Source organism: Trichosurus vulpecula, chromosome 3 (assembly GCF_011100635.1).
Source record: "Trichosurus vulpecula isolate mTriVul1 chromosome 3, mTriVul1.pri, whole genome shotgun sequence".
Taxonomy (NCBI): domain Eukaryota; kingdom Metazoa; phylum Chordata; class Mammalia; order Diprotodontia; family Phalangeridae; genus Trichosurus; species Trichosurus vulpecula.
The window spans coordinates 205,321,082-205,342,472 of NC_050575.1; the positions used below are offsets into that span (position 1 = coordinate 205,321,082).

The 21,391-nt window shown below is 39.2% G+C and overlaps 1 protein-coding gene across 1 annotated transcript in view; it reads right to left on the reverse strand.

The window, feature by feature from the left end:
• Window positions 1-21,391, reverse strand: part of NPC1L1 (NPC1 like intracellular cholesterol transporter 1) — a 43,526-nt gene that overhangs the window by 5,508 nt on the left and 16,627 nt on the right. The window contains exons 8-16 of the mRNA XM_036749038.1: window positions 18,819-18,946; window positions 17,330-17,467; window positions 16,300-16,389; window positions 12,813-13,003; window positions 11,304-11,419; window positions 7,363-7,486; window positions 7,094-7,149; window positions 4,367-4,517; window positions 3,318-3,549 (exon numbers count right to left, since the gene is read on the reverse strand). Coding sequence (XP_036604933.1) covers window positions 3,318-3,549; window positions 4,367-4,517; window positions 7,094-7,149; window positions 7,363-7,486; window positions 11,304-11,419; window positions 12,813-13,003; window positions 16,300-16,389; window positions 17,330-17,467; window positions 18,819-18,946 — 1,226 coding nt within the window. The remainder of the gene's footprint in view (window positions 1-3,317; window positions 3,550-4,366; window positions 4,518-7,093; window positions 7,150-7,362; window positions 7,487-11,303; window positions 11,420-12,812; window positions 13,004-16,299; window positions 16,390-17,329; window positions 17,468-18,818; window positions 18,947-21,391) is intronic.

Sequence of the window (21,391 nt, forward strand, 5' to 3'; positions counted from 1 at the left end):
TCTAGGGGAACATATATGTGAAATAGGAGAAAGAAAAAAACTGGAAATAAAGTAGACTTCTATTGATCAGGGGGATGACCAATCAAAATGGAATATATGAAAGTAATAGAATGTTATTGTGCTGTAAAAAGCACAATAGCAATCGAGTTCAGATAACTTGAGAAAACTTGTTTGAATTGGTACAGAATGAAGTAGGCAGAGACAAGAGGATGACTGTGGTTAATTTAAAGGAAAGCAACATTGAAAGATGTCAGAATTCCAGGTACTAGACTTGGAGTCAGAAAGACCTGGATTCAAATCCCACCTGGGGCTCTTACTAACTGTATGACCTGGGATAACTTCTCTGTGCCTCAGTTTCCCCATCTCTAAAAAGAGACAGTTGATGATCTTTTAGTTCCTTTCCAGCTCTAAATCTATAACCTGTGATCCAATGCATGACCCATCTTGATTCCAGAGGATTGACAGTGAAATATACTTTCTTCCTCTTGGCAGAGAGGTGATGGACTATAGGTGAAAAATGAGGCATTTATTTTCATATACGGGCAATGTGTTTATTTTACCTAACTACAATTATTTGTCAAAAGGGAGAGTTTACTGGTGGGAGCAGAGCAAGAGGGAGGACAGACAGATGGAGGATTATAGGAAGTGACTACATTTTTTTTTAAATATCAATTAAAATTTATTTAAAAGAAAATGATGGCATGTGCTCATGGGAACCTGCACATGAGGGGAAAACTGAGATTCCATGGGGAGATAATTCCCCAAGGGCCTCTATCTACCCCACCAGCCAGAAGAGTAAAAGAGCTAGGTACTTTATAGAGCTAGAGAATTTTCATATCTACAACACAATATAAAGAGCACCTTCAGGCTAGTTTGGGAATAGCCGTTAGCAACCTGAATCCAGTAGGAGGGGCCAATCTCAGTATCTAGGAAATTTTCCAGTGTAGAAGACAGCATTCATGTCCTTATGCCCAGAATCCTTGACATATATTCATGGAGTAACATAGTCCTTTGGGCTCTTATAGAACTTGAGTATCATTTTCCATACCCCAATCCTACTAACACTTTTCTAGAGTTGAATTCATAAGTTCTTCCACTATCCATTTTGCCTTGTCTTTATTACAACTTGGTTTTTTTTAATCATGGTTATTTGTTTCTCTTTCCCCAAGTCTGTTTTATCCTGGATGGGTAATTGGGGGAATGGAGGAATTGGAGTTATGATAGTAGAAATGGAAACCATGGAGCCCCCATATTTCTAAACAGCTAGATGAAGATTATCTAGACTAAGGCTGTCCAGCCTTAGGTTTTTATTGAAACAATAGACAATATATTTTGATTTGCCATTTTAGTGAGAGCTCTGCAGTAGCTTGGCTTTGTTTACTAAAGCATTTATGTAAATTTCTATGCTTGTAGGCAGGCCGCCTGCAGGCCACATTTTGGACAGCGGCTGATCTAGGCTATAGACATGTGGCTTAAAGTTGTGGATTGAGAAAGCAGTTAGGATCTAGGGGGTTCTACTTAAACCAGGCCATGATGAACATTGTGTTGTGTTCAAGAGACTGCTCTTGCCCTGCCCTTCTCTTCCTGTACTCTATACTAAGACTAACAAGTGGCTGAAAGGAATTGTTGTGATACTGGCACTAGTTCTATGTTTCCCTCAATAAACCATTGCAATGGTCTTTATAAAGTGGTCTTTAAAAAAATACCTGGACACTGGATTTCAAGAAAATGCAAATTAAAATTGACCAAATCAATTAAAACAGAAGGATAATGTTAAAATAAAAAGAATCCTAGCCATGTCCTAAAAGAAACCCCAAAAGGAAAAGCCCAAGGAATATCATAGCTAAAATCCAGAACTTCTGCATCAAAGAAAATATACTATAAACAGCCAGAAAGAGTACAAATAGGATCATACCTAATGTTTTTATTGAAACCTGGCAATTTCTATTACCAAAAAAAAGAGATCTTGGAATATAATATTCTAAAAGGCAAAAAACAAAGGATTACAAGGTAGAATAATTTTTCCTAAAAAGCTTAGTATAATTCTATAGAGAAAAAAAAAGAACCTTTAATAGAATAGAGAATTTCAAGGTGACTGAAAAAAAAGATACTCTGAAATACAAACACAACACTATAGAGAAAACTAAAAAGGTACATTTATTTGAACAGTTGGATGAAGTTGTAAGATGAAGTGCTAACATTATAATAGGAGGAGAAAAAATAAATGTCCTTTCAAATCCTTAATGTCTTCAGAATTTATCGATTGAATTAAATAAGAAAAACAGAGTACCAGGGGGTGGATTGGTTCTGTTCTAAGTGTTTTGAGAAGGGAAAGGAAAGGTAGGGTAAAAGAAATATATTCTAGTATAGAAAGGAAGAAGATGGGATGGAATTTACTATTTTTCACTATTGGGCTACATGAGAGGAAAAGTATAAAGCATGCAGGATGACAGGTAGTAGGCATCAGGTGAACCTTACTTTTCCTGAACCAGACAAAGGAGAATGAAATACCCATATGGACAAAGCTAGGTATAGAAAAATACAAACTCAACAGGGAAATAGTCAGGGAGGCATAGTTATATGGCAGGATAATACTGGCGTGGGAATAAAGTCAAAACTAACTTCCTAATCCTGAAGGAAGGATTAAATAGAAAGAAAAGATCAGGATGTTAAAGGGGTATCCATCAAATGGAGAAAAATTGAACAAATTATGATATATGAATGTAATGAAATATTGTGCTATAATAAATGACTAATCAAACTATTTCAAAGAATTCTGGAAAGTATGAACTGATGCAGTGAAGTGAACACAACCAGGAGAAAAATTTATAGAGTGACAATACAAAAAAATTTTTTTAAAAACTTAAGAACTCTGATCAAAAGAATGAATAACAACATTTCTAAAGGACTAATGATGAAGCAGTCTGTCTAATTTAAGAGAGACAAGATGTCAGTAGATCCTTTCCCATTCTGCTCTCAACTGCACTAGTGTCCATCTAATCTCATTAACGTCTTCCTTGACTATTGCAATAGACTACCAAGAAATACAGGACCTACATGAATACAACAGTCTTTACAAAAATAGGCAGATCTTAAATAACTGGAGATATATTAATTGTTCACGTTTGAGCTATGTCAATATAATAAAATAATATGACCTAAAAAAAGAAAATGGCAAGACAAAGGCAAAATCACATCTTAAAAGGAACAAAGAAACCATGAGAGATTTGAAGAAAGCCAAGATGCTCAATTCCCTCACTTCCCCTTGTAGAAACTGTAAATCCCCGCCCCCAACAACTCCTTGTTCAGAGCATTACCGTGACCAGATTGATGAGGGACACAGCATTGTAGCTGATGCCCCACAATGCCATGAAGCCTGCAGTATCCACAAGGATCATGATAATGGAGAAGAGATTGAGTAAGCCAGAGCGGAGGTCCATCCCGAGCAGGAAGTAGCAGACAGCAAATGTGGGTATGAGGCAGAGAAACAGAATGAATAGCCCCTCTGAGACGATGGTCAGGTACTGTTCATAATACACGTAGGTGATTCTGCCACAGAGGGAAGAAATGTCAATTGAGGCTAGTGTTTATCCTTTCAAAACTCCACCTTCTCTCCAGGGCCTTGAGGGTGGAAGAGCCAGAAGTAGCTTTCCTTCACCTCCTTACCCCCACTATCTTCCTCCTAACACCCTAAATACCTCTATATCCTCTCAATCCTCTTTCTTCTATAACAGCTGACATTTATATAGCACTTTTTTAAGGTTTACAAAGCACTTTTGGGGTAACTAGATGGTGCAGTGCCTGGAGTCAGAAAGATTCATCTTCCTGAGTTCAAAGCCTCAGACATTTAGTAGTTGTGTCACCCTGGGCAAGTCACTTCATCCTGTTTGCCTCAGCTTTCTCATCTATAAAATGAACTGGAGAAGGACATGGCAAATCAGTCCAGCGTCTTTGCCAAGAGAAGCTCAAATGGGGTCACAAAGGGTTGGATACAACTGAAAAACAACTGAACAACAGTATAACAAAGCACTTCACATAGATTATGTCATTCAATCCTCCCACAAACCCTACGAGGCAGGTATGACTATTATCCCCATTTTCCAAATGAGGAAACTGAAGGTAAGGGTGACTAAATGATTTTCCCTGGGTCACACGGTTGGTATCTAGGATCTTACTTACTCCAAGTCCAGCTCTCTGTGCTACACTTCTTTGCCTTTCTGGCATCTGTAATCCCTACCCCAGTTCCCCACCCTTTTCTCCATTGGACTATATGGTGTATCAGCCAACAGCACTGATTAGGTGGTTCCTTTACTAAAAATATTGGCCACACCCCGTCTTTGTCCACTGCCCACACCCTGGCTCTCACGTGTAGGGGAAGACTTCAAAGTTAGGATCAGTCCCTGGAACTTTCCGCAAGCCATCTGTGATGTTTTTTGCCAGCTCCCGGGCAGCCCGTAGAGCTTCTGTATATTCGTGAGAATTCTTGAGGGGCATTTGGTAAGCCATAAACCGGGTAGCTAGACAGAAGTCAGATCCGAGGGCAAGGGATGAACAGGATGGAAGAAAGACATAAGTATTTTATAGATCAGTATTTATTAAGCATTCAAAATAGACTAAACATTATACAGAACAGTGAAGAAATAGTTTTAACTACCTTCTGGGAGTTTATATTCATGGGATCATAGATTTACAACTGAAGGGACCTTAGAGGTCATATGGTCCAACCGCTTCATTTTACAGATGAAGGACTAAGGAGGTTAAGGAATTTAGCTAATGTCACATTGGTGGCAAATGGCAGAGAGAAGATTGGAACACAGATTCTCTGACTCCATTAACTCTAAAGTGATGACCCAAGTGAGCAAAAGTTAACGTTGTGGAAAGAGAATTAAACTAGAAGCCAAGAGATCTGGGGTCTAGTACCAGCTTTGCTTGTAGGTGTGACCTTGGGTGGATCCCTTCAATTCTCTCTGGGAATCAGTTTCCTCATTAATAAAATGAGGTTTTTCTGAAAGGTCTCAAAGATCCTCCCGTTCTAACATTCCATAAATCTATGTTATTCCCCAGGTAAGTGTTTAAAATATCATTGATTCCTGGCAATAAAGATGGGAGGGCAGCTGAGAACTCCCTAGAGGAAAGAACTTTGGTGGAAGTTTTCTAGATAAGGGAAGAACAGTTGTTTAACCCTTAAGGAGAGGAAGGTTATTCCAAGGGCAGGGGACAGGCTAAATGAAGAATAAAAGGCTTATGAGAAGACTGGAAAGAAGGGAGCATAAGGAAAGGGCTCAACCTGAAAGAAAGGGAAGGGAAGGGAAAGAGGGAACATGGGAAACTTCACAAAATACTATATATAACATAAGAAATTGGCCCCCAGAAAGGCACCAGGAAGGTTTTTTTAGTAGGAAGCAGGTAAGGGCAGAAAGGACCGTAAGGACTGCTTAAAGGGAAGGATCAAAATAATAATAGCTGGCGTTTATAGAGCTTTAAGGATTGTAAAATTCTTTGTACACATTATATCATTTGATCCTCACAACAACCCTATGAGGTAGAGGCTATTCTCCCCATTTTATAGGTGAAGAAACTGAGGCTGAGAGAGGTTCAATGACACACCCAGGGTCACATATTTAGTAAGTGTATTAGACAGTAAGTTCTTTGAGGGCAGGGACTGTCTTTTGTCCCTTTTCATATCTCCAGCATTCAGCACAGTGCCTGGCACTTGGTAGGCACTTGATAAATATTGATCGATTAATTGATTGAAGTGTCTGGGGCAAAATTTAAACTCAGGTTTTCCTGTCTCTGAGACGAGTACTCTATCTATCTTCAGGCTCCTTGAGAACAGGGATTGGCTTTTGCCTCTTTTTGTGTCCTCAACACTTAGCACAGTGTCGGGTACATAACAGGCACTTAATAAATATTTGTTGACTACTGACTGATTCTACTCACAGCTGCATAGATTTAGATCTGGAAGGGACCTTAGAGGTCCAACCCCTTTAATTTGACAGGTATGGAACCTAAGGCCCTAACAGGGGAAGTGATTTGCCTAAGATCACACAAGTAGTAAGGGGCAGAGCTAGGATTTGAAACCAGGTCCTCTGGCTCTCAATCCAGCACCTTGACACTACACCAAAAAAAACTACTTTGCACTCTAAGTCTCCAATTTCTGAACTGAAAAAGTGGGTGGAGATGGACTCTAGAGATTCTAAAGGCCCCACTAACTCTAACAAATGTTTATGCTTCTATAATAGGAGTCCAAGTAGACCTTGGTAAGGAATTTGATTGTGAAAAGAGAGAAGAAAAGGCAAGTCATGGAGGAGTTGTGAAGGCTGAAATAGCAAGCCTGAGGAATAGAATCAATGTGGGAAAGGAAGGGCAGTGAACAGTTGCAAACAAATTCCCTAGGGACATGGAGAAGCAAGAATAGGATGCATGGTGATGTGGTACAACAAAGATCAGAATTCAGAGCCACAGTGCAGCTCCACCACTTATAGGACATGTGACCTCAGGAAAGTCACCGACCTCTCTGGGCCTTAATGTCCTTATCGGTAAAATGTTGGGACTGGACTAGATGACCTCTGAGTTGCCTTCCAGTTTAAGATCTAGGATAAAAATACATAAGAAGCAAAGGGAGCTAAGGGAGTTATGTTAATCACACTACAGTTATCCCTTCCAACATCGTAACTTTACCCATCGCAGTTTTGATATATCAGGGGTCGGCATAGGAAATTAAGTGGGAATGTTTGGGGAGTTTTGCAGAAGCTGCAAATGACATGCAAGGACCAATAGATGATGCAGAAAATGTTTAGAAACTCAGAAATGCATAAAATATATATATATTCTTGCATTATATCAACATATTTTATCTTTTAATACCGTAATAATTCAGACTTCTTCTCTGGCACGAAGGGAGAGCCAAAAAAATGATACACAGATTTTCCAGCTTTCAGGAGTGCTGTGACCCTAACCACTGTGATGTGGAAGGTATAACTATAATAGTGTTTGAGACTCAAAGTTCCCATTACCCTGTGACTTCCAGTCACCTTGAGGACCAGTTCCCATCTGTAGCAGCTTTGTTTCAGAGATTCCCCAAAACTCTTACCTACTATCTCACCATCTGCACTAATGTTCACAGAACCATCATAAGCTCCCAGGCCCCTGTAGAGAGAACACCACCTTGAGAATTGCCAAGAAGAACTCCTCCCCACTGATTCCAGCCCTGGGACTGACTACACTTTGAATATCAATCAATGCCCCACCTCTCCCCTATCAGCTGACCTCACCCCCAGTGCTCCAGCCCAGCTTACACCTTCTCCCAGACTCAGGTTCCCAGGCCCACCTCCAGCCCCAAACCCACTGCTAAAGCCATACCCCTTCGGGCACTTGGTATTGGCTTTGTCTTCCAAAAACCAAGGCAGGTACTTGTAGAACTGCTCCTCTGTGGGCCGAGTAGTGCTAGCAGCGCTTACACACCTCCGTAAGCAGGTAAAGGTACCTGTGGGGAGATAGGACTTTTCTTAATCCTTATCCTTCCTAACCTCTTTGCTGCATCAAATATTGACAAATTACTGTCCCCTTCCCTCATAGAATCAGAATCACAGAGGTGTTATTTGAGAATTAGAAGGGACTTTAGCATCCATCTGGTCCAACCCATAACCAAAAAGAAGCCCCATTATAACATACCTTATAAGTAGTCTTACAGACTGTTTAAAGACCTGGAGGGATAGGGAAGCTACCTCCACCCATAGGGGCAGACCATTACCCTTTTAGATAGTTCTAGTTGCTATTTCCTGACAACAAGATTAAATTCACCTCTTTATAGCTTTCATACCCCACTCCTGATTCTGCCCTCTGGAGCAACATAACAGCCCTTCAAATATTAGGACAGAACTAGCAAGTTCCCTTCTCCTTTCCTTCCATCTTCTCTTTGCCAGGTTAAATATGCCCAAATCCTTCAACAATTCTCATATGTCGTGATGTCCAGGCCCTTCACTCTCCTGGTTGCCCTCCTCTGCTCTCTGCTGGTCCTCCTCCTCCTCCCCATCTCATCATTCCTCAGTCTTATTAACTGGACCATCATCCATTTTACACCTCCTATGCATGAATGTACCCCAGCATTCTGTCATGGGCCCTCTTCTCCTCTCTTTACCTCTATGCAGATAACTCCCAGATCTCTATAGCCAGCCCAGTCTCTCTCATTAACCTCAGCTCTACATTATCTGCTGCTATAAGAAATCCCCAATTGGATGTCTGTTAGGCATCTCAAACTCAACATGTCCAAAATTATTATTTTGCCTCCTCCCCCCCAAAAAACCCTCCCCTTATCCTAACTTCTTTATTCCTATTGAGGATACCACAATCCTTCCAATCACCCAGTATCACAGCCTCAAAGTCATCCTCAACTCTTCCCTCTTCAGCACATCACCCCATCAAATCAATTGCCAAGTCTTATTTACCTCTTATTGGCTACAACCCCAATTCATCATCACCCCCTTGCAATAGCCTACTGATTAGTCTCCCTGACTCAAATCTCTTCTTTCCATTCCATCCTCCATGAAATTGCCAAATTGATATTCCTAAAGCAGGGATCTGATCATATTACTCCTTTGCTCAAGAAATTCCAGTGGTTCCCTCTTGCCTTGAGGATGAAATACAAACTCTTCTGTTTGGTGTTTAAAAGCCTTCATCATACAGCTTCAGCCTAACTCCCCTTCACACACTCTACATTTGAGCCAAGCTAACTTATTTGTGTTTCTCATATTCAGCATTCCATCTTGTCTCTTCATGCTTTTGAATAGGCTGCTCCCTATGGCTACAATGTATTTCCTCTTTACTTTGTCCACATAGCAATCCAAGCTGCCTTCAACTACATAAATCACCAACATTTCTATATATTACCAACAAAACCCAGTAGAAAGAGATAGAAAGAGAAATTCCATTTAAAATAACTACAGCAACAAAAAATACTTGGGAGTCTACCTGTTAAGACAAAACCAGGAACTATATGAAAACAATTACAAAACATTTTTCACACAAATGAAGACAGATCTAAATAACTAGAGAAATATTAATTGCTCATGCATAGGTTGAGCCAGTATAATAAAAATGAGAACTTTACCTAAATTAAATTTACTTATTCAATGCCATACCAAACTACCAAATAATTATTTTGTAGATCTAGAAAAAATAATAACAAAATTCATCTGGAAGAACAAAAGGTGAACAATATCAATGCAGTCAATGAAAAAAAAATGTGAAGGAAGGCAACCTAGCAGTACCAGAATTCAAACTATATTATAAAGTGGTAATCATCAAAACAATCTGGTACTGGCTAAGAAACAGACTGGTGGATCAGTGGAATAAATTAAGTACACATCCACAGTAGTAAATGACCACAGTAATCTAGAGTTTGATAAACCCAAAGATCCAAGCTTTTGAGGTAAGAACTCAACATTTGACCAAAATTGCTGGGAAAGCTGGAAAGCAGTTTGGCAGAAAGTAGGCAGAGACCACTGTATATCAAGATAAGGTTAAAATGGTTAAAGGATTTAGACATAAAAGGTAATATCATCAGCAAATTAGGAGAACATGAAAAAATATACCTGTAAAATCTATGAATAAGGGAAGAGTCTATTACCAAACAAGGGACAGAGAGGATCATAGAAAGTATAATGGGATAATTTCGATTACATGAAATTTAAAAGGTTTACCACAAACAAAACCAATGCAGCCAAAATTAGAAGAAAAGCAAGAAACTGAGGAAAAAATTTTATCATGAGTTTCTCTGCTAAAAGCCTTATTTCTCAAATATATAGAGAACTGAGCTAGACTTATAAAAAAATGAGCCATTGCACAATTGATAGTTAATAGTCAAATATAGTCAATAGTCAAAGGATATGAACAGGCAGTTTTCAAAAGAAGAAGTCAAAGCTATCCACAGTCATATGAAAAAGTGCTCTAAATCACTACTGATTAGAGAAATACAAATTAAAAACAACTCTGAAGTACCACCTCACAACTATCAGGTTGGCTAATATGACAGAAAGGGAAAGTGACAAATGCTGGAGAAGATGTGGAAAAATTGGGACACTAATGCACTGTTGGTAGAGTTGTGAACTAGCCTAACCATTTTGGAGAACAATTTGGAACTATGCCCAAAGGGTGTTTTAACAACCTGGCTAGCAGCTTCTGTGGGGGCGTAAGATCCCCCCCACAGCCAGCACCCAGGAGGCTGCCAGCACCCAGAACAATATAGCACAAAATAAGTACACAGAACACTATCATCATCCCCAACCCCCTCGAACGATTGGGGCTCAAAATCTTGGGGTAAGGGGTGAAGGTCTCATTTTCCATAGCTTCTTCGTGCTGAAATTGGATGTAGAGCTGTGCCTGCCCCAAAGAGTCCCATTCCAGAGGTCAGTTCTTTTAGTGAGCTGGCAGGAATTCCAAGAACGCTACATGCTTAGACAGTCACCAGAAAGTGCAGGGTACTTAAGCCTAAAGGAGACAGAACTAGCAACAAAGTTACCCAAAAAAAAAGAACAAAAAGAGTAGGCAAGTATGGGCTATTATCCTTCAAATAAAATCATCTCAAAGAACAAAAAATGACAGATAGGATGGTTTCAGAACAACCTGAGAAGACCCATAGGAGCTGATGCAAAATGAAGTGAGCGGAACCAGAAGAACATTGTATACAGTAACAGCAATATTGTAATTATGATCAAGAAGACCTAGTTACTCTGATCAAGACAATGATCCAAGATAATTCTGAAGGACCTATGTTGAAAAATACTCTCTACCTCCAGAGAACTAATAAACTCTGAGTGCAATTTCACTTTTTTTATGCTTTTTTTTTGATACATGGATAATATGCAAATATGTTTTTCATGATTTCACATGTATAATGAGTATCATTTTCCTTGCTTTCTCAATGGGTGAGGGAGGGAGAGAATTTGAAACTCAATTTAAAAAAAAATTCTAGTAAATAAAGAATGAATTTGAAGGCCAAAAAGCTCAATCCAAATGACACCTCTTATAGAAAGCCTATCTAGATTCCCCCAAATGCAAATGCCCTCCAAATTACTTTGAATCTACTTTATGTTTTGTATATAATTTTTTGTGTATATTTACATGTTCTTTCCCTAGAATTAGAGTGTAATCTCTTTGAGGATTTTGGCTTTTTACCCCCATGGTCTAGCACAGTGCCTGCCACATAGCTGGTATTTAATAAATGTTTGTTGAATGAATTAATTTAATCCCTTGAAGGAGATAAACAACATCTCCTAGATCTCCCCCAAAACAGTAGGACTCACCTTCAGTAGAAGGACAAAAGGAGTCATCTCTGTAAAGACGACAGCAATCAGAGATGGGTGACAGCCAGTCAATGAAGTCATCCACCCAGGAGGAAGCTGGGATAGCCAGATAAGACCTTAGGAGCAAATGAGAGCAAAAGAGGAAAAGAGGAGAGTGAGCTAGCAAAAAGTGGTGTGCTGGTAAATATTTAACAACCTTTTCTCCAGGAGAAAAAAAAATGTACATACAATACACTCAAGTTCAATCTGCATTATTAACATTTTCTCCATCACTTTAAGTTTAGACAATCAACAAAACAGTAAATAAAGCCCTGATTTGTAGCAGTTGCCAATTTCCAAGGTGTAAATGCCCACAGTGAAAGTTTCACAATTGGCTCTTAGGAACTAGTTGGAGTTGGCTCCAGCATATTCTTGCCTGTAAACCAGGTAAAGTTTCTCTGTACTGTTTCCCCATATATTTTGGCACCCTATATTCTCCAGATATCTAATGTCTTCATGCTATCTCCCCCTCCCTTCCCACTTTTGGTGACCCACCCAAGCCTGCCTTCCTATATTCCATGTTGTGGACCTAACCCTTTACCCATCAATATGGATTTCCAATTACATCAGGACATTGCTTAATGCCTGGCTAATTATTCTAAGCAAAGGAATTAATGACTTATACTGGTTCGCTATGTTATCCCTCTACAGTAAAATTTAAAGTTTAACAGGACTATTATATCTTAACCCAAATGAGTGAGTCATGAGGGAATTCCAAGAACCATGACAAGCTAGAGAGTAAAGGTGGGTGGGTATAGTAGAACAAAGAGGCCTTTGAGTTCTCTTCCAATCAGAGCACAGAGGCAATCCCTTCCTCCTAGAGCAGAGGAAATGGAGATATGAAGAAGAGGACCTAACTCACAGAATTTCTGAAGTAGAAGGAATTTTGGGGGTAATTGAATCCTATCCATACCTGAAAAAATGTCCCCACTCTATCATACTTGATAAGTGGTCATTGAGACTCTGATCCAATGCAGAAGTCATTACTACCTGAGGCAGCCTTTTTTACTCTGGGACAGCTCTGTTAAGAAGTTTCCCTAACATCACACCTAAATTTGCCCCTTTGAAATTTCTACCAGTTGCTCTAAATTCTGCCCTCTGGGTGTAAAAAGAGCAAAGGCATTGTACCCCCTTGTGTAGTTGCTTAATAAATGCTTATTGATTGATTAATGTCTAATCCCCCTTCTACAGGACATCTCTTTGAGTACTTGAAGGCTACGCATCTTCCCTAATTCTTTCAACTGATCTTCATTCAGCATAGCCTTTCATCTCACTTGCCCTGTTCTAAATGTTCTCCAGTTACCAATGTCCTCCCTAAACCATGTTACCTAGAACTGAGCACAACATTCCAAATGAGGTCTAAACAGTCAAGCATACAGACAAGGTAGTCTGAAATAAAAGACCTAAGTAGGAGGGGGAGTTGGGGTCAAGAGGAAGCCTGGAGTAAGGGATGATGCTGTGAATACTCACTCTTTAGGGAACTCTGTGGCATATTGGATCTTCTGGGTAAGGGAATAAGTATCACAGCCCGAACTAGAGCAGATAGCATTCATGCCATCCAAGCTCGAAAAGTTATAGCCGGAAGTGGTCACAAAGTAAACAGGCACTCCAACTTCAAGGTAATGGTTCAGGGACAGGAAGTAATTCAGAAGATATGAATCCTGGGAAGGGTGCAAATTCGGCTTAGTGATTCCTTCATAGCTCAGACTCTATCTTGGAGAGATCTCTTCAAACCAAATTTGCACACATACACAAAAATGCACCCATTCTGATACAGACATTCAAATAAGCATATTGTGCACGTGTGAGCCTGTGTACACACACACACACAGCCACACTCAGATTCACAGCTAAGATCAGTCTTTCTTCACTAGTTCATTGCCCTCCACTTTCAAACATAGGATCATAGAATTAGTCCTTCCCCTTCATTTTACAGTAGAACACTGAGGGCCAGAAAGATTGAGTTGGCCAAGGTCACACAGGTAGTAAGTAGCAAAGCCAGAATTTGAACTGATGTCCTCCAACAACAAATCTATTATTCTTTCAACTACACCATGCTACCTCCCTTTATATGCTCAGGTGCCTAATAGAATGTAAACTCCTTGAAGGAAGCAGCTATTTTGTTTTTGTCTTTGCACCCCCCAACACCTTACATGTAATAGTTACTTGATAGGCATTTGGGGAATTGAAATGAATTAGGTTTTCCTTATATTGAAAAAATTAAAAACTTCCTTGATTGTAGATCTAACCTCTGTCTACTATCCTCTTTTTAATCTCCTTTTTAAAAAAAAAAATCATTTCTAGAGCTTCTAGAATTAGTGGGCTACATTCATTGCCTCTACTTCTTCACCAAAAATTCTTTCCTTAATCCTCTTGAATCTGGGATTCCACATTTCCACCATTCCACTGAAACTACTAAATCAAAGATTACCATTGATTTCTTAATAGTCAGATTCTGCGGCTTTTTCTCAGTCCACATCTTCCTTGATCTCTCAGCAATTTTAGACATTTCTGACCACTCCTCTTGTCTTCCATAATGCCGTATAATCCTTATTCTTTTCCTCCATCTGTTCTTTTTCTGTCTCTTTTCCTGTCTTGTCTTCTCCATTTTGGTCCCTAACTATGGACAGTCCCCAAAGGTTCAGTCTTTACCCTTTACTCTTTTCTGTCTATACTTCTTCCCTGTATTCCCTTTCCCTCTTTTCTCTCCAATATCCCATCTCTCCCCACTACTCCCATTAGTAGAAAACTCCCAGTTTTCATTCTATGTTTGACTTTCTTCTGTAGCTCCAGGCCTGCATTTCAAACTACCTTCTGGACATATCCACCTCCTGTAACTTCAAATTCAACAAGTTGAATCCTGAATTTGTCTTTCCCCAAAACCCTACTTTCCTTCCTTACTTCTCTATTTCCATTAATGGCATCACCAGTAAACTAGGTTTAAAATCTTGGGATCATCTTTTATTTCTTCCTCCCTCTGTCATAGTCAATCAGTTCCTAAGTCCCACTTATTCTACCTTCACAATGTATCTTGAATCCATTCTCTCCTTTCTGTTCCTATTTTTACCACCTTAGATCAGACTCCTAACTGATCCACACTGCCTCTAGTATTTCCCCACTAGCTCACTGCTGCCATATTAATATTCCTAAAATACTGTTTTTATCATTTTTCTCCCCTGCTCAAAAACCTTTAGTAGCTCCCCTATTACCTACAGGACAAAATTTAAACTCCTTAGCCTGGCATTCAAGGCCCTAAACTACCTGCCTCTTCAGTTTGATCTCCCATTAATCTTCTAAATGAATGCTCTACTCTAGCTAATCTAGTCCACTCACTGACCTTCAAACATTCTATTCCCCAACTTAGGATACCTCCCACTTGTCTTCCATGAAGCTTTCTCAGACTACAGTGATAGTAGTCTTCTATCTTTCCCTCTCCTGAATCATACTATCTACTCCATTCATTTGGCAATGGTCATGTTTAAGATAGAAAGTCATGAAACTGATTTCCTAGTTTAAAACTTGGAAGTGACTGTTGAGGTCATCTACTCCAACTCTTTCATCTTACAGATGAGGAAACTGAGGCCCAGAGTGAAGTGTCTTGTGCATGGCCACAAATGACAGAAGCTGGGATCAAAATCCAGGTCTTCAGACTCCAAATCCAGTGTATTTTCCACTGTACCTCCTCAGTTCCTCACTTTCAAGAGCTACATCCAAAAATTAGTGTCGTTACTTGTAGCTAGTCACATTTTAACATTGAAATATGTTACAGTAGAGAGTGCTAGATTCACAATCAGAGGACCCTGGTTCAAGAACTTTAGCTGTCTGGGCTTCAATTTCTTTATCTGTAAAATGAAGGAATTAGACTAGATAAATTCTCAAAGTCTAAAATCGCTTACAGTCTTCAATATAATAATCCTATGATTGATTCTTTGTTGTTGTTACTCGACTTTGTTAATTTTTCATTTATGCTTTGTCTTCCCAATTGGGTTATAAGCATCTTGAAGACAAGGACCACACCTTGTATCCCTTTGTATATCCCAAGCATAATATCTTGTAGAAACCTGGGGCAAAGAAAACATTTGTTGGTAGATCTCCTAGAGCAGGGATTCTTAACCTGGAGTCTGTTAACTTGGGTTTTTTTAATATTTGGTAACTAGATTTCAGTATAATTGGTTTCCTTTGTAAGCCTATGTATTTTATTTTACATATTTAAAAGCATTATTCTGAGAAGGGGCCCATAAGTTTCACCAGACCACCAAAGGAAATCATGACACAAAAGTTATGAACCCCTATACTAGAGACTCTCTCTAGAAATAGAAGCATTAAAGGGAGAATGGTCTATAAGACTGGTCTCCAAACTTTTTTGATTGCATAGTCCTGTCAGTAAAAAAAATATATATATTGAACACAGTGCCCACTATGTATATAATATATTGCATTATATATATTATAAATATGTGTATTTATTTATATTTTGTATTCTTATTTATAAGTCATATATGGCACTACTATACTAATAATTATATACATTATAAAACTAATACAAAATATTCATTTTAAAAGGATGAATTACAGATGAAATGATGTTTAAACCTGGAGTCAGTAGGGAGCCAATAAGGCAGTAACATGGTCAATCCTATGCCTTAAGAAAGATATTTTGATAACTGTGCAGAGAATGTAATGGAGAAGTTAAGAGGCTAGATGCAGAAAAACTGTTAGGAGATTATTGCAGTAATCCAGGTGAGAGAAGATAATAGTTGTATTGTAGACAAGCCTCACAATTGTCTATTATGAGAAAGGTACAATTTGACCCATCTTTCTACCCTCCTTTTGCTTGTTTATGCATTTCTCCGGATGGGACCAATGCTTCCACCTTGGAAACTAAATGGCTAGAGGACATTGAATGGGGATCTAGAAGGAAGGAGTGGTATAGGCAATGCCAGGACAACCATCTTACCTTGGGTAGTGACAACTCCTGGTCCAGCCCCACCTCGATGTAGCACATGTAATAGAGGCTCACACCAAACAGGGCTATGAAGAGCCCAAACTAAAGGGAAGAACAGCTGGTAAGGATGGCAAGAACTCTTCTACTTGGAGACAACAGAAAAGCTGTTGGGAGTCCCTTGGACATAGCATCCAGAATAGTGGGGTAAGGTCTCCCAGCCACTGGAAGGATTTCCCTCAGGAAGTAGCTTAAAGCCACCTCCATGAAGGAGGGGGGAAAATTTACTTTCTAACTCTGATAATCATGGAGACCATGGTGACCCTCTCTGAGCAGAGAAATAACTAACATGGGACAAAAAGGGCTTTGCAACAGGGTGCCAACATGGGAGGAGAATACTGCCTCTCTGTGAGGCACACTTTTTTCCCAGGGCCAATGCCTTTGTCCTTCACTGGTCCATACCACTATGCAGAACAATACTTTCAGGGTACCCTCACAACAGTGCCCCTCTCCCAAGACCCAACTTCCACTCCTTGAACTACTTTTACCGCAGATTTTTAAAAAATCCTAGTATATCTCCTCTGAACTGCTAAGTACAGAAGCAAAACAGTTCTCGAAAATAGACACTATGGGTGAAGGAAGGACAGCTACTTAGGCTGCTGATTATACTGAGGCATTGTCCAAAGATCTCTCTTTTATCCACAAATTCTTATGAGTCTCAGTGGACAATGTACGTAATGGAGGCTAATAAAGCCATAAAATAAATGAACACAGCCCTTTTGCACATCCCCTCTGGTCTAGTCTCCAAGGTGACATAAGTATAGCCTCTTCTGAAGAGAGATATGACAAAAGAGATGTCCAGAAAGAAGTATTTTCCTTGCATTTTAAGCTGAGATTCTAGGATTCCCAATTGGGCCAGATCTAGGGAGTTCCCAAAATCTGGTCTCAATCTCTGCTCTCACTTGAGACCTAGCATCCCTCTGTCCCTTGGGAACTAGAGTCTACACCAAACCAGCTGCTCACAGTTCCTTCCCTTAGAGCTCACCACAATGACCCGGGTGAATCCATGCAGCAAGAAAGGGGCATAAAACTTGCGGAAGAAGTGAAGTAGGAGACCTTCACCCTCCTGAGAGGAAGGCAATTTACTGGGCCGAGCACAGCAGCAAACATCCTTGCGGCCGGCCTAGAAGGGTTAGGGAAGGATACTCATTAGCATAGGGGGAGCAACAGATCTTCAGGGAAACAAGTTCAGTTTAGTTAACATGTCCAAAAATAGAACTCATTGTCTTCCCCCCTTAAACCCACCCCTGTCCAGAACTTTCCCTTTTCTTTCCCATTCTTCCAAATCAACCAGGTTCAAAAACTCAGAGTCATCCTTGATTCTTCCCTTTCCCTCACAGCTCCACCTCCCATATGCAGTCGGTTGGAGAGTCTGACAGATTCTCTCTCCCATCTGTCCTCTTATCTCTACCCACACAGCCTCCACCCCAATTCAAGACTTCATCCTTTCTCTGCTGGTCTATTACAACAGTCTCCCAATTGACTCCCAACTTCCTATCTCTCCCCTCTTCAATCCTCCCTTCATACAGATGCCAAAATAACCTTTCTAAAAAAGAAATCTGACTATGCCACCCCCTTTCTCAAGAAACTTCATTGATTCCTAATTGCTTGTAAGATAAAATACAAACTTCTCAATTTGTCATTTAAAGCCCTTCACAAAAGGGCTCCAGATTGTCTTTCCAGGCTTGTTACGCATTACCCCTATTGGTTCAATACACAATCCAGCCTAGATGGCCAGCTTGCCAGTCCCTGAACTCACCATTCCACCTTCTACCACTGTGCCTGAAATGCATTCCCTTTTCTCCTCTACCAGTTAGACTCCCTCACTTCCTTCAAAGCTCACTTGATGTGTCACTCCCTATAGGAAGCCTATTCCTATGCCTTAGTTATTAGGGTTCACTCCTTACTCAAATTATTACAGATCTACTCATCTCTTTAGAATGTATGTTCCTTGGGGACAAGAATCATAGCTTTAGAATGGAGAGGAAAGAGAATTTGTAAGTCATCTAACCCAACCCCTTTATTTTATAGATAAGGAAGCTGAGGGTCAGAGAGATTAAATGCCTTGTCCAGGCTTGCACAGCCAGCAAATGCCAAAGGTGGGATTTCAATCCAGGTCTACCCAATTCCAAGTCTGCTATGTCATGCTACCTCTGTTCTGTCTTGCAGACCCAGCACCTAGCACAGAGGTGGTTGGATTGGATTGAATTTCCTTGAGTTTCTGAAGGGAAGGTCCCAGAGTAAAGAATTTTATTTTACTTTGGTCTTCGTATCCCCCAGTGCCTGGTGTGGTGTCTGGTATCTAGTAAGTGCTTAATAAAATGTTTGTCAATTGGTTGATTCTCACCCTTTCCATCACACCCTGCCCTTGCCCCCAGAGGCCTTCCTCCCTTTCTCTATTGCTATGACAGATGAGGCCACCCCTTAACTCTTTCCAGAGGTCACTCCCACCCCCATCTCCAAGAGTTCCCTACCTCTTGCCTTTTGCTGTCCAGGGAGAGCAAGGCAACAAAAGCTGATATCTGCAGCAGGAAATCAAATATAATCGCCATACCAGCTGTCAGAGCAAAAGTGCGCACAGCTGGCATCGGTGTCAGTGCACCTTGTGGGGAAACAAATGGAAAGAGAGAAAACAGTGCCATTGAAAGGAGACGAGGGAGCAGTCCTGGGAATGGGGCCAGAACAAAACCAAGGGGCTGGACCAGGGGCTAAACAACAGGATAAGACAATAAGCAATGGTGCTCAAAGTTTAGATAAAGAATTGACTGGTATTTAGAACTGTGCTTTGCACTAATTTTTCAGGCCTTCTCAGGGTGTTCTAGCATGGATCAGGTTTCCTCAGGGGCTTCACAGAGTGAGAGAATAGTGGAAATAACTCTCATTCACACACCCCTCTAAGGACTTTTCTAATCCACCACTTGAGATACGTAATACAAACATTATTATTAACATAATATGGTGGAAAGAATATTGGATTTGGAATTGTAGAGTTGGGTTCAAATCCTCACTCTGTCACTTACTAATATGTTTGACTTCAAGTGAGTCGCTTCTCCTCCCTGAGCCTCAGTTTCCTCATCTGTGAGATGAGAAGGTTGAACTAGATGAACTTTAAGGTTACTTCCAACTCTAAATTATGTCCCTGTGATCCCTATATTACAAATAAAGAAATCAAGACACATTGCTAGCAATTGTTAAAGGTGGGATTTGAATCTATGTCTATGCAACATTCCAAAATTTGTGGGATACAGCCAAAGCAGTACTTAGGGGAAAATTTATATCTGTAAAAACATACATCAATAAAAGAGAGAAAGAGTAAATCAATGAATTGAGCATATAACTAATAACTAGAAAAAGAAAAAATTTTAAATCCCCAATTAAAGACCAAAATGGAGATCCAGAAAGTCAAAGAAGGTTTAACAAAATTGAAAGTAAAAAAAATTAACTAATAAATAAAACTAAGAGCTGGTTTTATGAAAAAACCAATAAAACAAACAAACCATTTGTTAATTTGATAAGAAGAAGAAGAAGATCAAATTACTAGTATCAAAAATGGAAAGGGTTAATGCACCACCCTTGATGAAATTACAAGAGTCATTAGGGATTATTTTGCCCAATTACGTTCCAGTAAAACTGACAATCTAAGTGAAATGGATGAATATTTACAAAAATGTAACTGCCCAGATTAACAGAAGAAGAAATAAAATACTTTAATAACTCTCTCTTAGAAAAAAGAAATTGAACAAGCCATCAGTAAGCTCCCTAAGAAAAAATCCCCAGGATCAAATGGATTCACAAGTGAATTCTATCAAACATTTAAGGAAAAATTAATCCCAATATTATATAAACCATTTGAAAAAAATAGATAAAGAAGGAATCCTACCAAATTCCTTTTATGACACAAATGTGATTTTGATTCCTAAACCAGGGAGAGTAAAAACAGAAAGAAAACTATAGACCAATTCCCTTAACGAATATTAATGCAAAAAATTTAAATAAAATACTAGCAAGGAGACTATAGCAATATATCACAAAGATCATACACTATGACTAGGTGGGATTTATAACAGAAATGCATGGCTGATTCAATATTAGGGAAAATATCAATGTAATTGAATATGTCAATAACAAAAACAACAAAAGTTATATGATTAGATGCATAAAAAGCTTTTGACAAAATACAATGCCCATTCCTATTAAAAACCACTAGAAAACGTAGGAATCAATGGAGCCTTTTTCAAAATGACAAATAGTAGCTATCTAAAACTAAGAGCAAGAGTTATCTGTAATTGGATAATGTTGAAGCCTTCCCAATAAGATCAAGGGTAAAGCAAGGATGTACATTATCACCAATATTATTCAATATTTTACTGAAAATGCTAGCTATAGCAATAAGACAAGAAAAAGAAATCGAAGGAATAAAAATAGGCAACAAGGAAACAAAGCTATCACTCTTTGCAGATGATGTGATGTTATACTTCAAGAACCCTAGAGAATCAATTTAAAAAACAGTTGAAAAAAATATCAACTTCAGAAAAGCTGAAGGATATAAAATAAACCCATATAAATCATCAGCATTTCTATGTATTACCGACAAAACCCAGTAGCAAGTGATAGAAAGAGAAATCCCATTTAAAATAACTATGGGCAATGTAAAATACTTGGGATTCTACCTGCCAAGACAAACTCAGGAATTACATAAACACAACTATAAAACACTTTTCACATAAATATAGGTTTAAACAGTTGGAGAAATTGTAATTGCTCATGGGTAGGCCAAGCCAATATAATAAAAATAACAATCCTACCTAAGTTAATTTACTTATTCAGTATCATACCAATCAAACTATCGAAGAATTATTTTATAGAGCTAGAAAAAAAAGTAACAAAATTCATTTGGAAGAACAAAAAGTCAAGAATATCAAGGGAATCAATGAAAAAAAATGTGAAGGAAGAAGCCTAGCAGTACCAGATTTCAAACTATATTACAAAGTTATAATTAGTGGCATAGTAGATAGAGTGCCAGGCTTGGAGTCAGAAGACTCATCTT